This window comes from Lates calcarifer, linkage group LG6 (genome assembly GCF_001640805.2).
Source record: "Lates calcarifer isolate ASB-BC8 linkage group LG6, TLL_Latcal_v3, whole genome shotgun sequence".
NCBI lineage: Eukaryota > Metazoa > Chordata > Actinopteri > Centropomidae > Lates > Lates calcarifer.
The window spans coordinates 26,815,464-26,830,535 of NC_066838.1; the positions used below are offsets into that span (position 1 = coordinate 26,815,464).

The following is a 15,072-nucleotide window of genomic DNA, read 5'->3' on the forward strand; positions in this document are numbered from 1 at the left end:
TTTTACTTTATACTACACAGTAGATACGTAAATAAACTTGTTAATAAGGTGAACACCTTATTACATGAAGGTGCATCGCCTGAACAGGGACTTGAACCCTGGACCCTCAGATTAAAAGTCTGATGCTCTACCGACTGAGCTACCCAGGCTTCAACCTGGGCTCCTCACAGAGGAAATACTCGCTTGGCATCCAAGTCCTTGAACTGGAGCATTGAAGCTGCTCTGAATGTTTGTGGTGGAACAGCACCAGACTAAACTGCCACTTCCCTGCTCTTGCAGACTTGTTGACTTGCTGAACTCACTCACAAGATTTAATAATATGATGGTGAGCACTTGAGACACATCTCAGTAGGTATGACCAAACTCTATGAGGACTAGGCACATTTCAGTCAGTGAACTCTGCATGTTCAGAAATCCACGAGAGTGGTAATTTGGATTCAACCTAACATACTTTTCTGGTTCTTCTTTCATTGCTATATACTGCATCTGAAGCTTGATGTTATTTGTATAGATAAAATATTTTTTAAAAGTCCACTAAAGAGTTATAATGTGCTATAATGTGAACACCTGATAAGAAGAAGGTGCAGACGTAGCTACCAAATAACGAGTGCAGGCTGTAGGCTTGAAGAAGTCAAACCAGAAAGGCTTAATGTTGGTAATATCTGTAGCTTACATGAAGCCTGATGCTATTCCCACAAACAAGCTTCTTCAGGCACCTGTAGAGCCTGTTACATAAAGTGCACCGCCTGAACAGGGACTTGAACCCTGGACCCTCAGATTAAAAGTCTGATGCTCTACCGACTGAGCTACCCAGGCTCTGTAAGACTACAGCGAAACACTAACTATGTCCAGATGTTAATTAAATGGTATATAATGGTTTAATGTTTAGGAAGGGATGCAGATCATGTCCTGGTCAATACAAAATTGAAATTTTGTCCTGTAGCAGCAATGTGTTGTACTTGAGGGGGGATTCATCATCATCTTCCAGCTCACCTGGTTCTTGCGGTAGTCCTCCTGGGAGTGTCGGAGGACTCTGTAGCAGAGTCTGAGCATGTACTGATAGGGAGCGTTTTTCTGGTCGGCCAGCTCCTCCAGACGCAGCAGGGGACCCTCCCCTCCTCGGTCTTTAAAGGGAGCCTTCAGGATGCCAAAGATCTGAGCACACAATCACACACATTGTGTCTGTTACCTGATAGTTACTTGACAACTGTTGCTGAACACTTCTTGCCTCTGTTACTTGATTTCTTGTTTGTAATATTTGGACCAAACCTGTTTGAGGATGTTCTGTTCTCTCATCAGTTTCTGTCTCTCTCTGTTAGCTTTGGTCATGACAACATCCAGGACTGGCTGACCGCTGTTAATGACATCAGCCACAAAGAAAACCACGTCCTCCAGCAGCTTGATGGCAAACCTGAGCAACAAAAACATCAGGGGATGTTAACTTTTCCTCAGGACCTGCCTCCCTGTCTGCTCCTCCTCATGCTTCCATGAATCTCTCTTTTGGCAGGTTAGAATCTGGAAACAATTCAGACTCTTCTCTCCTATTTAACTAGCTCCTAAACTGAGACACTCACACACTGTGTCATACCTGCGGTCGTTCTGGCTGATGAAGCCCTGGTTGAACTGGTCCACCACGGTGCTTAACATGGCACTGGCATCATTGGCAAAGTCCAGATCTCTGATCTCCATCACGGGAACAGAGACAATGGCGAAGGCCTCCTTATCCTCTTTTGTGGGACATGTTCCCAACTGCAGGAGGCAGAGGTTCATATAACTATACACTTCACACACTGACTGACAGCAACTTCAGTGTCAGTTTGTCAGAACAGAACTCCAGAGTGAAAAATAGCAAAAAAATGTGGATGGTTTACGATGGAATTACAGATATTCATGGCCTCCAGAGGATGTACGCTGCTAACTTTGTTGATCCTCTGACTTGTCCTCCAGAGCCACCTTTAGGTTAACATTTGTGGATTTTTGGTGAAATATCTCAAAAATTATTGAATGGATTGTAATGAATGAATGAAATGTGGTTCGGATATTCATGTTCCCCTCAGGATGAACTGTAATAACTTTGACCCTTTATTTTAATGTAGTGCCATCCTCAGATCAAAAATAAATAGAATAGAATAGAAATAAATAGATCAAATTATTATTACTTTGTTTTGTGACCACTATTAATTACATTCCCATCACTCTTAGATTTTTTGAGCACTTTGTAACTGCTTTTTAAGAAGTTATACAAATGCAGCATTTATAACTTAATTGTAAATTGTGTGTTTATGCTGATTAGCAATTGTTAGCATGCTAATACGCTAACCTAAGACTGATCATGGTAAACACTGGCTCAAATCATAATAACAGTGGCTCCTGCAAAGTTTATCTGAGCAAAACTAAGAAGTCACCATGAGTCTGATGGGTCTCTCCTCATCTATGTCGATGGGGACGTTGGTACTCTGGATCCAGGTGTTGGTGCACAGATGTCTCAGTCGTACGTAGGAGTTTCTGGAAGAAAACCAGCTCAGTTTGGATCCAAGCTCTCTGTCTAATGTGACACAGTGTGGTCTGATCCCAGCACCAGGAAGCATAGTGGTTCCTACCGTGGTACGAATGAGTCGGTCTTCTGCAGCGTGGTTGGGTCCAGCTCGAACAGCGAGGCGATGTCGTTCCCATGAGGCACTGCTACCAGCTTGTACTTGATCCTCTCGCCGTGGGAGCGCTTGTTGGTACGACTACCATCCATCTATGGAGAGGTCAGAGGTCAGGGTGAGGCTGAGGGAGTCACTGAGACGATTTCCCCAGAGGAGAATTTTCTACAATTTAATATTTTTGTGCAGAAATGTAATAAAATGTAACAGCTTTAGAAAGTTCATGAAATTTGTCTTAAAATACCAGAAAGTTTTATGTTTAGGTTCCAGATAATCAGAGAAGGTCCAACATCTTTTTCTAACTCACAGCTTTGATGAGGGTAGTTTTAGTTGTTAGTTTAGTTTAAATAACAGTATGTGAAGGAGAAATAACAACAGTCTAAGCCTCCATCACTTTATCATTATAAAAGGTCAGATGTGAATTAAATCAGTCAGCCTCTCTGTTGTTGGTAAAGTGACGTCAGTTAAGGACAGAGCAGGAACATCAACAGCAGCTTTTTATTCAAATCAACTCAAACTTTAGTGCTGAACTCACAGAAGAGGAGAGCTCTGCGTTGTCTCCTTTATAACCTGGATTCTCCTACAAACAACAACAACAACAGTAGCTAAGAACACCACCAAGTACAACATCAACAATTAACACTGTTGAGATTCAGTACGTAATAATTATAAAATAATAAAATAATAATTTTGCTACCAACTAAAAAAAATAGTCCATGTGCAAATAATGACTCAGGAATGATTCTGTTAATTAGTTAATCACCTGAGTCATTTTTAAACAAAAACGACAAAAGGCCACAGCTGATGGCAGCCATTCAGATATGTGCCGGTTTAAAATGTGAACGTTTGTCAGACATTTTCACTGTTTCTTGACCTGTTTCTAGACAAATGATTTATCAGTTAATCAAGAAAATAATGAGTAGATTTAAGAAGCAGCTAAATAATCATTAAAACAAACTATTTTTGCATCCTAACAGTTGAGAAGTGGCAGCCATGTTATTTATTAAAAAACACAAAATTCTATTTTTGTTAAATTAGTAGAACATTCTCTCCATATCTGTGAGTTACAGTTCCACTGCCTTTAAATCACTCATCACACACAATCCATCCAGCGTTGCCATGGTTACCTCAGCAGCCAGGTAGTTGCCGGTGGCCAGGTGTTTGAAGCGATAGAGGCTGTTCCAGTGTCCTGCCCCCCCACGACACGGGTCATGATGGACAACCTGACGGACCAATCAGCACACAAAGAGACATTAACGCCACTGAAACTCACTGTCTCACCGTGTGTGTGTGTGTGTGTGTGTGTGTGTGTGCGTGTGTGTGTACCTCGACCTCCCACAGGGCGTTGGAGCTGGTCGCTGAGGTCGCCGACTGTCTCAGCGTGGTTCGGAGGAAAACGTGGAGTTTGCTCTTGTACTCGTCGCAGGTCAGAAACTTCTCCTGCTCAGCGTGAAACAAACGCACCACATCACCCTGAGAGAGAGAGAGAGAGAGAGAGAGACAGAGAGAGAGAGAGAGAGAGAGAGAGAGAGAGAGAGAGAGAGAGAGAGATGGTTAAAGAGACATTAAAGGACAGATCAGCTGCATTTGCAGTTTATGCTCAACTGCCATTAGCTTATAGGAAGGTGTAAAGTCCCATAGGCAGAAACATCCAATCATCCACTGTCTGCAGTGAACCTGTGGATGTTCAGGCAGCTTCTGCAGGGATAAAGCAGCATTATTTTCTAACCAGATTAACATGATGTTTCTTCACCGTGGATACTGGAGATAATGATGATGATGATGATGATGGCAGCCTCAGGAGGTGCTTAATGTAAAAACATGTTTCATGTCTGTGTTTTCAGATTTGACTGAGTTCTGACTCTGAGATTAAGAGTAAGATTTTTTATGCTAATTGTGGCAGGTGCTAAACACATTGGAAAAAGTGTGGATCAGGACTCCACAAAGGTTTAAAGATGAGATCATTATCTGGAGAGGAAGGCAGAAAAATGAAATAAAATTATGAAGAAATGTTTTTGTCTAAAATAATTTTTCCTCCAATGTTTGTTTTTTTACTGAGAGTTACTGAATATTTTCAGACATAAAACCACTGATGAAGGGCGACAGAAAGCTTGGGTAAACTGTGTGTAGTGCAGGAGCTGACTCACTCCTTTGAGGACCTCCTCTCTGTGGTCGCTGAACATCATGAACAGGTTGATCTTCCAGCTGGTGTTGCAGTTCACTGAGTTCACCTGCAGGGGGAAGAAGATGTTCACATGTAGCCCTGCTGAGGGTGAAGGCCGGGTTCAGAGGCGGGGGTCTCACTGAGGCAACAACCAGAGTCATGTCTGCGTGTATGAACAGGTCCAACACTGAGCAGATACACAATGAGTCAACCAGCTGTTATCAGACATAAACTGTTACAGAGTCGGAGACAAAGAGGCTGATGTGTTTTCCTGTCTCCACAGGAAGTCACACACCTCAGTGTTTTAGTTCAGGTTTCCAGATGGTTCTGCTGCACTGATAATCCTAATCAGTCTCAGTCTCAGTCTCAGTCCTGCAGTGTGTTAGAGGTGTGTGTGTGTGTGTGTGTGTGTGTGTCACCTCCTTGCAGCCTGGATGGTCGGTCAGTTCGTAGTTTGAGGCGTGCAGAGGCTGACCAGCGTTCACTGGGTTCAGGATCACTTTATCTCCCACCACCACCTGCAACAAGCAGCAGACTCTCAGTACTCACACTACTACTACTACTACTACTACTACTACTACTACTAGTACCACTAATGCCTGTCTGAGCCAGAGGACCAATACTGCAGTCAGTCCTTTTTGATGGATCAGTATCAGTCATATCTGTCACTGCCACTGATGCTTGTACAACTACGACATCAGTTCTGCCACATGACCCTGAAAGGTCCAGAGTTTTGGGTCAGATGTGGGACAGCCTCAGCCTCAGGCCTGAACTGGTTTCACCTGGAATATAAAAATGGACGAGGTTCTGATTTCAGTACGAGTCCGGCTCAGATGGATCAGGCTCCTGCTGGGTCCAGGTCTCTGTCCTCCACTAATATTACTGCAAGGAAAGTACGAGTTCCTTCCTTTCACTGTTATTTTCCTCAGCTACAATATTGATTCATTTATTCATTTTCTTTCTTTCATTGTTACTTTTTAAATCTGTTTTTCTGTGTTTTTTTTATTTCTAAGAAGCACATGATATCGTATCTTTCTGTATGAAATGTGATGTATAAATAAAGTTTTCCTGTTCTGGGAGGGGGTACAGTAAAAACAGTGAATGTCAGGTCACTCCTCCTCTGGGGACCATGACTAAATGTGTGTGTCGTGTGTCCGTCTCTGTACAGGTGTGTAGTTTGACGAGTGTTTACGTTGTCTCCGTTGGCGCGGAGCTTCCAGAACGGCTGGATGAAGAGCCAGGATCCTTCGTTCCCCGTCCCGTCCAGAGTCACTCGCATGGCGTTCTTCTCCAGCAGAGCCGGCAGACGCTTGTTCACCGTCAGGTATTTATTACTCTTCATGTGGAGCAGCTGCAGACAGAGACAAGTTCATTCATTTCATTACTGATTTGAACTTTTTCTTCTCGTCAACAAACCTGTGTGTGTGTGTGTGTGTGTGTGTGTGTGTGTGTGTGTGTGTTTAAACATGTTAAAGGTGCAGTGCAGTTATTGTTTGTACACTGCAAGTTAAAGGAGTGCTACAGACCAATGCAATCCTCTCCACACCTTCAACACACACACACACACACACACACACACGCACACCTTTCCTTCAGGAATCTTTATCTCAACAGTCTGACTCAGTTTCACTCAACAGGAGCCACACCCAACCTGTCAGTGTGTGTGTGTGTGTGTGTGTGTGAGTAAATTATGAACACAGTCAGAGACACATGTTGCTGCTGTAAAGGGGGGGGGGGGTCACCTGGTGTAGAACATGTTCCTTTATCTTGCCCTGCTATAGTTTTAGTACAGAGGACATACACACTGTTGTTGTATGGGGTGTTCAGGTAGGCAGACATGTGCAGACATGTGCAGACATGTGCAGTGAGGCATTATGGGACGTCCACAAAGACGATCGCACAGACTCCACTGGATATTCTGAGCAGATTTTTTTGGACACTTGCTTTCAAAAAAAACCAAACGCTGACGAACGCTGACATATCATCTGTTGAATCAAACAGCTGCTTATTTCCACATCCAGCTGTTACACAGCAACATGATGACACGATGACTCATGTGAAGTGGTTTGTGTTCATTTCCCACTGCTGCTGCTTCACATTAAAAGACTTCAACTAGACAATATAAGATGGATTTTATTGTGACACACACAGTGTATCTGTCACTGAGGTTAGTGCTGGACAGTGATCGTCCCTTCACATCGAATATCTTAAGGATTACAACTTGATATTCTTATCAAGTGTTTTAATGTTTCTTCTTGTATAAAGGTGAAACTAAAGGAAATTCAAAGCAAACTGAGGCAGAGTCATTTCATTTGAAAATGTCTGCAGTTGCAGTTGGTTGTGTTCAGCCAGTGGATAAAAACAAACTGACACAAAAGACATTTACTCATTTGTCACTTTTATCTACAGCAACTCACAACAGACAGACAACACTGAAGCTTCAGTGCAGTGAGAGACACTGAAGTAAAATAAATCTGCACTGAAAGTTCACAGTAAATGTACAGAGAAGTCGAGTGTTCAAGAGATTGTGTGAAGGCTTTGTGTGCACCGACGAAGATCTTTAGGAGAACGAAGTGGCCGAGAAGGAGCATAATCCTGTAAGACTGAGTTCATTCCAGGCAGACTGAATCTGCCTTGAGTGTAACATCTATGCTCAAAGCTATTTGACTTCAGGGAAAAGTGAAACTGTCCTTTGGCTGTTTGTGGTGAATAAACATGAACTTTGAAAAACCCTCCAGCCGTTAAATACAGGTGAACAAAACAAGGTGAAAACTTGTTTTCGGTCATGGATGGTGCAGACATGTGAGAGGCTGCCACCCCTCCAACTACTGAGGAAATCTTCATACTGGTAAAGACGATAAACAAGTTATTTACCTGTATGACAGTTCCATATTTTACTACGTCTCCATGGACTTTCTTGTTTTCTGTCTCGTTCTGCTTCTGCTCCAGGTTGGACGCATGCTGAAAGACACACATACATTAGCTTAGCATAAAGACTGGAAGCAGAGGGAAACTGCTAGCTTAGCCTCGTCATGAGAGAACATCATGTCTTCATATAGGGGCGCAGAAAGTTCAAACTGATTCAGACTCTGACTGAGACCAGAGGATTTTCCAAAATATCAGATGCTTCTTTCGAGCGTGTGAAATGTGTGTGTGTGTGTGTGTGTTACCTGTAGTTTCTGCAGCAGAACCACGTCAGCGATCTTGTCCTTCTCATGTTTGGCTTGTTTGGCTTTCCAGAACTGTTTCTGAGCCGAGTACCGACTCATGGGACACACCTTGAACAGGCAGTCTGAGGGAAGACACAACGGAACAAGATATCTGAAGAGTCATTTGGTCTCAATCTCAAAAACATCACAGAGAGGGAGATTTTTTTGGTTTCATCATGTATATTCTCTTAAAATGTGATCTTCATGAGGTCTTGTGTTGTAACTAGTTGGAGCGATTAGTTCCAGAGTGATAATTGGTCTTTGGAGCGAAAACCTGAAACTAATTGGCTGTTTTGGTCTCGGAACATCAAACTGGTGAAGCATCTGACATTAATCCTATCTCTGATTCTGAGTGTTTAATACAAAGAATTCAATCTGATCCACAACCAGATAAAGTCAATATGTTGATTAACCAGCAGTGAGTCATTAAACATGGTGTGAAACAAAACACCTGGAAAACTGCAAATCATTGATGGGACCATTCAACGCTGGTACAACTAGTCACATAAAATCGAACCAAAGCCAAACATAACCTCAGCCGTCTGTCGCTCCTGTTAAATCAAACAACTTTTCACTTCTTACCTGTCCACTGGTCATGACTGAGACTCACTGTAATACTGTGTAGTGACATTAGCTGAGGTTGAGGATTAAAGGACGACAAAGCAAAGAGGATCAGAATAAACAAATCAAACGCCACCATTGTGTTTGGACGGTAATACCTTCGATGACTAATCCAGAACCACAGAGTGTGTTAATGAATTTATCAAATTAAAGCAGTAGAAATGTCTTTTATTCTTAACTGGCACACACAACATATAACAGGCACCAGGAGTTTATCCACCCTTGTTTATTCACTGCGCTTTATTTATTTGTGTCGACCCTCTGTCATTATCGGAGACCTGCCTTTTAACTGACTACTGGTTATTATTTGAGAAATTACAGTACACATTCTACACTACCCCACAAAATACTGAAGTTAGCAAATGACATGCTAACTCTTGTCACTGGAGTTGGTGCTGCATTACTGCTGATGACTGTATTAAAGCAGATAAATAGACTCTCGTGTTGGTGGTTTTGAGACCTGACCCTCCAGACTCTGGATACACTGTTCGACTCTCTTGTTACGCAGACGACATAAAGATAACCTGCTATTTGTTTTCACCCCATTCATTCAGTCTGACACTGTGTTCATGTCACTGGGGTTTGAGATCAGTGATGAAGATGTGGGCAGTTTTTTATGGTCTTAGGTCAAATTAGCTTTAATTAGCATCATCCTAGAATCTCAAACAACAACATCGAGTAAGCTAGCATTGTTGGTGCTGATCTCTGCTGGTGGCACTAGAGGAAAAAGCAAATATCTAAGTTGCATCACAGTCTGTCAGATAATTGTCTGAATGTAAGAGGTGAAGACTGTGTGGCTAAAATCAAAGAACAAGTACAGGTTGATGTGAAAGTATTCAGCTCTTTTAATGTAACTAAAAACCTGATGTAAGAGGGTTACAGGAGAAAACACAAAGAGAGAGAGAGGGGAGGTAAATATTGACTCTCCTCCAGCAGATCCTGTAGGTTAAAAACCACTTTCACTGTGTGTGTGTGTGTGTGTGTGTGTGTGTGTATGGTTGTAAGGCAAACATCACTTGCCTGTGTGTAATCACTCTGTATGGTATTGTAAAGATCTAAATGGAAAATCAGGTTTAAAGTTGACTTAAGGAAATGAGCCTTCAACACATACACAACCACACACACACACACACACACACACACACACACAGGCTCGTTCTTGTGTCTTAACAGTGCAGATTACATTACATGATCAACTGCTGTATTTTTCAGTTTCACCGTGTTTTAGTGGCATAAACAACCAACTATAAGCATGTGGAGGTTTTGTTAGTTCACACCTTTCTTATCTTTTATTTATCTCTCAGGTTTCTGTTTTTTCACACAACAGTTGAAACATAAATTAGTTTAATGCAGTCAGTGACAGTCAGTTGTTTATAATAAGGTGTGTGGACTATCGTTATTCTGCCTCCCATCACTTCCTGTCAGCGCACTGATAAAGACTTGAAATCCCTCGTTTCCTGTCTGGATCCACTGAACACTGTCAGCTCTCCAATGAAGGAAAAAACACTTCTCCTCTCTCTGTAAACTGCTGTCTGAACTCTAACATTATTTTATAGACGTTCTTCTATAACCCACGTACTCACCAGGTGGACCCTGGTCTGGATCCAGACTGAAATACAATCTATTTAACTTGGACTTGAAGACAAATTTCAGTGCAACCTGACTCTGTGACACATTGTGATCGAGACATTGCTATCACATCACCCACTCAAACATCCTTTAGCTGCCGGTAACCAGAGTCAGCACGAACTCTATCACAGTTCAGAGCCTGAATTAACGGGTTAACACCTCGTGGTTTCGTGGTGGCGCCAAAAAAACATGTTTTATGAGGTCACAGTGATCTTGACCTTTGACCTTTGACCACCAAATTCCAATCAGTTCATCGTTGAGTCCAAATGAATGTTTGTACTAAATTTGAAGAAACTCAGTCAAGGTGTCACTGAGATTCATTTTCACAAGAATGAGAGGAACGAGCTGAAAACGGTCGCTGGTGCAGAGGCATAAAGAAGTGAAACGACATGTTCAGAACTAGAAAAGGTGACTGAAAACCACAGCTAAGCACCAGTAGGCTCAGAAATGTGTGTTCATTTGACCAGTTTCCTTAATTTTAATCGATTCAGACACCAAACACGTCCTCAGAGCTCAGAGGTCAGCGAGCCACAGCAGAATCAGCGTTTCATTTTTACATTTTACAGACAGAAATGAACATTTTGAAATATAATCCAGCTAAGACCGAAGAACGAGGACGGCATCTTCCTGTGTGAATGAGATGTATGCAGCTGTAGTTTGTTGTAAATAGATTCAACAGATTCAGTCTGATGATCAGACTAAACCTCCTGCCTGATCTGGATTTCAAGTTTGAGCCATCAATCACTGTGATCTACTTCTAAACTGGTTCAACTGCTGCCGCGTCCTGAAACTCACAAACAGCACAGAGCAGATGGCAACACACTGCTTTATATATATAAAATGTGTGTGTGTGTGTGAGACCTGATGAGTGAGTGGCTGGTGGAAAAACCAGCAGTCTCTGATGGTTTCAGCTGGACTCAGATCATAGACATATTATTTATATTTCATTCAGTTCACTGGAGGTTTTCACGGCTCCATGTGGTTCTAATATCAGAGACCTGACCCAGGACAGGAGTCCGGTCTGGTTCCACAGGAGCTCAGGTACCAACAGGCAACTGTGAGCTTTTATTGCAATAATTTCAAAATAAAAGCATTTTGTAAAATCTGATCAGTGAGCTTCTCAAACGCTGTGAGTCCATCCTGCCTCCTCGACTTCATTTAAAGTTAAAGCTGATTCATTCATTACAGTGTCTATTACCCATGATCCTCTTCTCCTCCTGGAGCAGGAAGTGTTATCACTGTAACAAACACCAAACACTTGATGTTTCCGTCAGTTTCCTGGATCTCAGAGATGAACTCTGGTTTTTAACTGATCTCCAGTTCAGCTTCACTCTGAACTCTCTGGTCTGATTCCAGCAGTTTAAGCTGCTGACTCTCACTCAGTTAGAGGGAGATCCAACCTGAAGAACCACAGTTACACAGAGACACAACAGCAGAGATAATATGACCTCTGACAGTAGATCAGGTAATCAGAAAAATAACACACACACACACTCGGTCATACCTCTGAACTTCTTTGGAGGATTCTCCAAATCTCCAGCAGCTGGTTCGACCACACAGCGGTCATCTACCAACCTGCAGACACAGAGCAGAGGAGACATCGTTAATGAAGAAGTATTAAAGGGGATAATTGATGGATTTTCTCTCTGCTGGGACAAACCTACTAAATACCTGGAAACTTCATTTGCTCCTGGAAATATTTCAGTTCTATGTTTGTAAATGAATGTGTACATTAAAGGAACACATGACGCTTAAAATCTACTTCATTTGTCAGTTAAGGGCTTTTGATGTGAGATCGTCCAGACGAATGAACCACAGCAACGTTAGATATTCAGTGTGTTTGCTGACAATTTAAAACGTCCTCTCGAATTTTCATCAATTCTTCTCCATGAGGAGGTCACAGAGAAAAATCTAAGGCAGCGCTGATGCAGATAAACACTCTGAGAAGAGTGCGATCAGATAAGACCGAGCTGATCTCTCAGCAGCGTCACAACAGCTGCGACCAAAAATGAACTGTGAACAGATCCTCAGTCACTGATGAGCAGGAAGCCATCGTACAGTACGAACTGATGGTTTGTTTTGGAAAATAATCAGCAGGGGTGTGAAGTGTTTAAAGCTGCAGATGCAGCAGTTTGGTCCGTTTTTTTTTTTTAAAGAGGACAGGAAACAACACCCTGCTGCCTCATGCTGCCGTCTGTGGTAACTCCTTCTATTTTTAGATTCTTTTTCTTACTCGATGGTTTGAAAGTTTAGAACGAAGCTGCCAAGACACAAAGTGTGAACAGTGCAAGTGGACACGTCAGCTACTGTACACACTGACACACAACTCTGTTAGTCCTCACTCTAAACTCAGGTTTAACACATCAGGCTAACCTGAAACTTAGAGCTGAGAAACACTGAGTCTGACTTCAGTAATGAGCAAAACAGATACTGGATCACGTTTGTGATGGTTTGTCCCGACCCTTTAAAGCTGCGTTAGGACAGAATGTCGGACACAGCAAGGGAATGACGGACACATTTTTACCACTGTCACATTATCAGACTCAACAAAACAAAATACATGGCAGAACTGAATGAATAACAGCACAAAGGAAACAGTAAAAGTACATGAACGTTACTGTGTACATCAACTAATGACACAACAACTGATTAAAAGGGATCAGTTCAATCTGATGTGACATGTTCACATTCATAAATCCAAAACGTTCTGGAGATTTTTCTGCATTTATATGAACAACCTCTACAATCAAAGAGAACTAAAGACTGTAACGCAGGTTTGATTTGATTTATTCTGTCTTTTATTTCCTAACAGAAGCTGTAATCAGAGCACAGCTTACTCTCAGTGACCTCCTGCTTAAATAAATAAAGGTGAGGTCTAATTAAGAGTTTATGCATGGAGGAGGAAATAACCTCCATCAGCTCCATCTGTGTCTGTGTCTGTGTTTTCTCTCTTAAATATGACTATTTAAGGTCTCAGCAGAGACTCCTGACCAGTCACAGCATGACACTGTCTGTGTGTGTGTGTGTGGTCATTAGAGTAAATCTCTTTTACCATCAGTGTTTAGGAAACAGGGGGGAGGCCTCCGGCAGTTTGACACACACACACACACACACACACACACACACACACACACACACACACACACACACCTGTTAAATCTCTCTTTTCGTGCAGTGAGCAGACAGACTGCAGTCAGCAGGATTACCTGTCCATTCATACACACATTAACTACATTCTGCAGGAGGCCAGGTGTGTGTGTGTGTGTGTGTGTGTGTGTGTGTGTGTGTGGCTGCTCTGATCCTCTGATTAATTTCCACATCAGGTGAAGCTCCTCTCACTAACTCAGCTCTCACTGATGGACTTTATGTAGAACATGAATTACGTGTGTGAGATTCTTCGTTCACACTGTTTGAATGACTGTGATGATTCTGCATTTTAGCTGAGTCGTAGTTTTGGATTCTGGGTCAGTCAGGATCACGCAGGCCAATTACAAACCAAAGCCACAGCTTGTAAACAAATGAGGTGGGAAAGGTGGACACCGTCCAGGTGGATGTGGTTGTTCACTCGACTGGTTGTACAGTCAGCTGTTTCATACTGACATCAGTCCTCATTATCCAGTGATGATACATAATTATATCTTCCTGTTAATCCTAGAATTCTCACTGTAATGGAACTATTTTCTAACATGTGAAGTGCTGGGACCATGATGTTGTTTCTAATTCAGATCTGAACTTTGAAAACCGAGTATTTACTATAGAGTATGTACTATTACTTCCTTGGGTCCAAGTTTGAAGTCAAACAGATGAGCAGTTGTCAAATCAGACAGAGATTCCTCTGTTTATATTTGGATAATAAGTCATTTATCTGCTTTCACTTTTCACAGTATAATTTCATCACTGTATATCATGTTAGATTATTTTCAAAATGTCCTCACTTTCCAGAATGATCCATCTGTCCTTAAACTGTCCTTAGATTTTTACAAATCGTCCTCGTATCAATGGTCCAAGCTTAAAATGATCCTCACAAAATCACAAGTGTAAGACCACACACACACTCTGAGCCGAGCTAATTACTCAGTCGAGGGTCATTGACTTAATCGACCGTCATGTAAATCACAGAGCCTCAGAGAGTAAACACCGATCACTGAGAAACGCCAAATATGGAAATGAAGACCATGAAAATTTCATCAGGACAATCAGACGAACACAAAGAACCTTTTCATATGTGAAGGGTTCTTTTACACAACAGCACTTGTTCAGTGTGATTAGCATGGTCGTCGAGTTTAAACCCTGCCACCTTTTAGTTACTGTTCCTCCATCTGTCGAGACCTTTACGTTTACAGCACATCAACACATCACCTGCAGATTTAACTCTGAAAGACTCTGTAGCTGGCAACTGTTGATTTTGCTAAAATGAAAACTGATGGAAATGGCTGTGTCTCGAGAGCTGCAGTGGCTGTAGCTGTCAGAACAGATTTCTGTTTAAAGAGAGTCCTGATGTGAAAGTCGTCCTTCAGAGGAAAAACAGGAGATTAATCTGCTGCGCGTCAGCAGCTGCAGGATGTTGTTCCAACCAAACCTGGTAAAAATAATCAGAGTTAACGCGGAGACGTCCAGGAAAACACGGCTGACTGCTCGCTTATCACAGAAACACGTCTCTGTTTTGTTCCGCCTGGTGAGGAACAGGCTTTCAGGATTTCAAGCGTCTAAATGAGGAGAATCTGGATTTCTAGAGACCAAACTGATCTGAGAACAGGAGTGTGCCACATTTCTGTTTTGTTTCTAAAAAATTCTAAACATG

General features: G+C 42.1%; 1 protein-coding gene and 2 non-coding genes across 3 annotated transcripts in view; all 3 read right to left on the reverse strand.

The window, feature by feature from the left end:
- The window catches only part of itpr3 (inositol 1,4,5-trisphosphate receptor, type 3), a 50,585-nt gene that overhangs the window by 29,037 nt on the left and 6,476 nt on the right, over window positions 1–15,072 (reverse strand). Inside the window, exons 3-16 of the mRNA XM_051071505.1 lie at window positions 11,776–11,846; window positions 7,983–8,104; window positions 7,687–7,773; window positions 6,005–6,163; window positions 5,232–5,330; window positions 4,796–4,879; window positions 3,975–4,121; window positions 3,776–3,871; window positions 3,184–3,228; window positions 2,601–2,743; window positions 2,406–2,505; window positions 1,589–1,749; window positions 1,270–1,411; window positions 994–1,155 (exon numbers count right to left, since the gene is read on the reverse strand). Coding sequence (XP_050927462.1) covers window positions 994–1,155; window positions 1,270–1,411; window positions 1,589–1,749; window positions 2,406–2,505; window positions 2,601–2,743; window positions 3,184–3,228; window positions 3,776–3,871; window positions 3,975–4,121; window positions 4,796–4,879; window positions 5,232–5,330; window positions 6,005–6,163; window positions 7,687–7,773; window positions 7,983–8,104; window positions 11,776–11,846 — 1,618 coding nt within the window. The remainder of the gene's footprint in view (window positions 1–993; window positions 1,156–1,269; window positions 1,412–1,588; window positions 1,750–2,405; window positions 2,506–2,600; window positions 2,744–3,183; window positions 3,229–3,775; window positions 3,872–3,974; window positions 4,122–4,795; window positions 4,880–5,231; window positions 5,331–6,004; window positions 6,164–7,686; window positions 7,774–7,982; window positions 8,105–11,775; window positions 11,847–15,072) is intronic.
- Window positions 77–149, reverse strand: trnak-uuu (transfer RNA lysine (anticodon UUU)). The gene has a single exon. It is a non-coding gene; the product is annotated as a tRNA-Lys (tRNA).
- Window positions 744–816, reverse strand: trnak-uuu (transfer RNA lysine (anticodon UUU)). The gene has a single exon. It is a non-coding gene; the product is annotated as a tRNA-Lys (tRNA).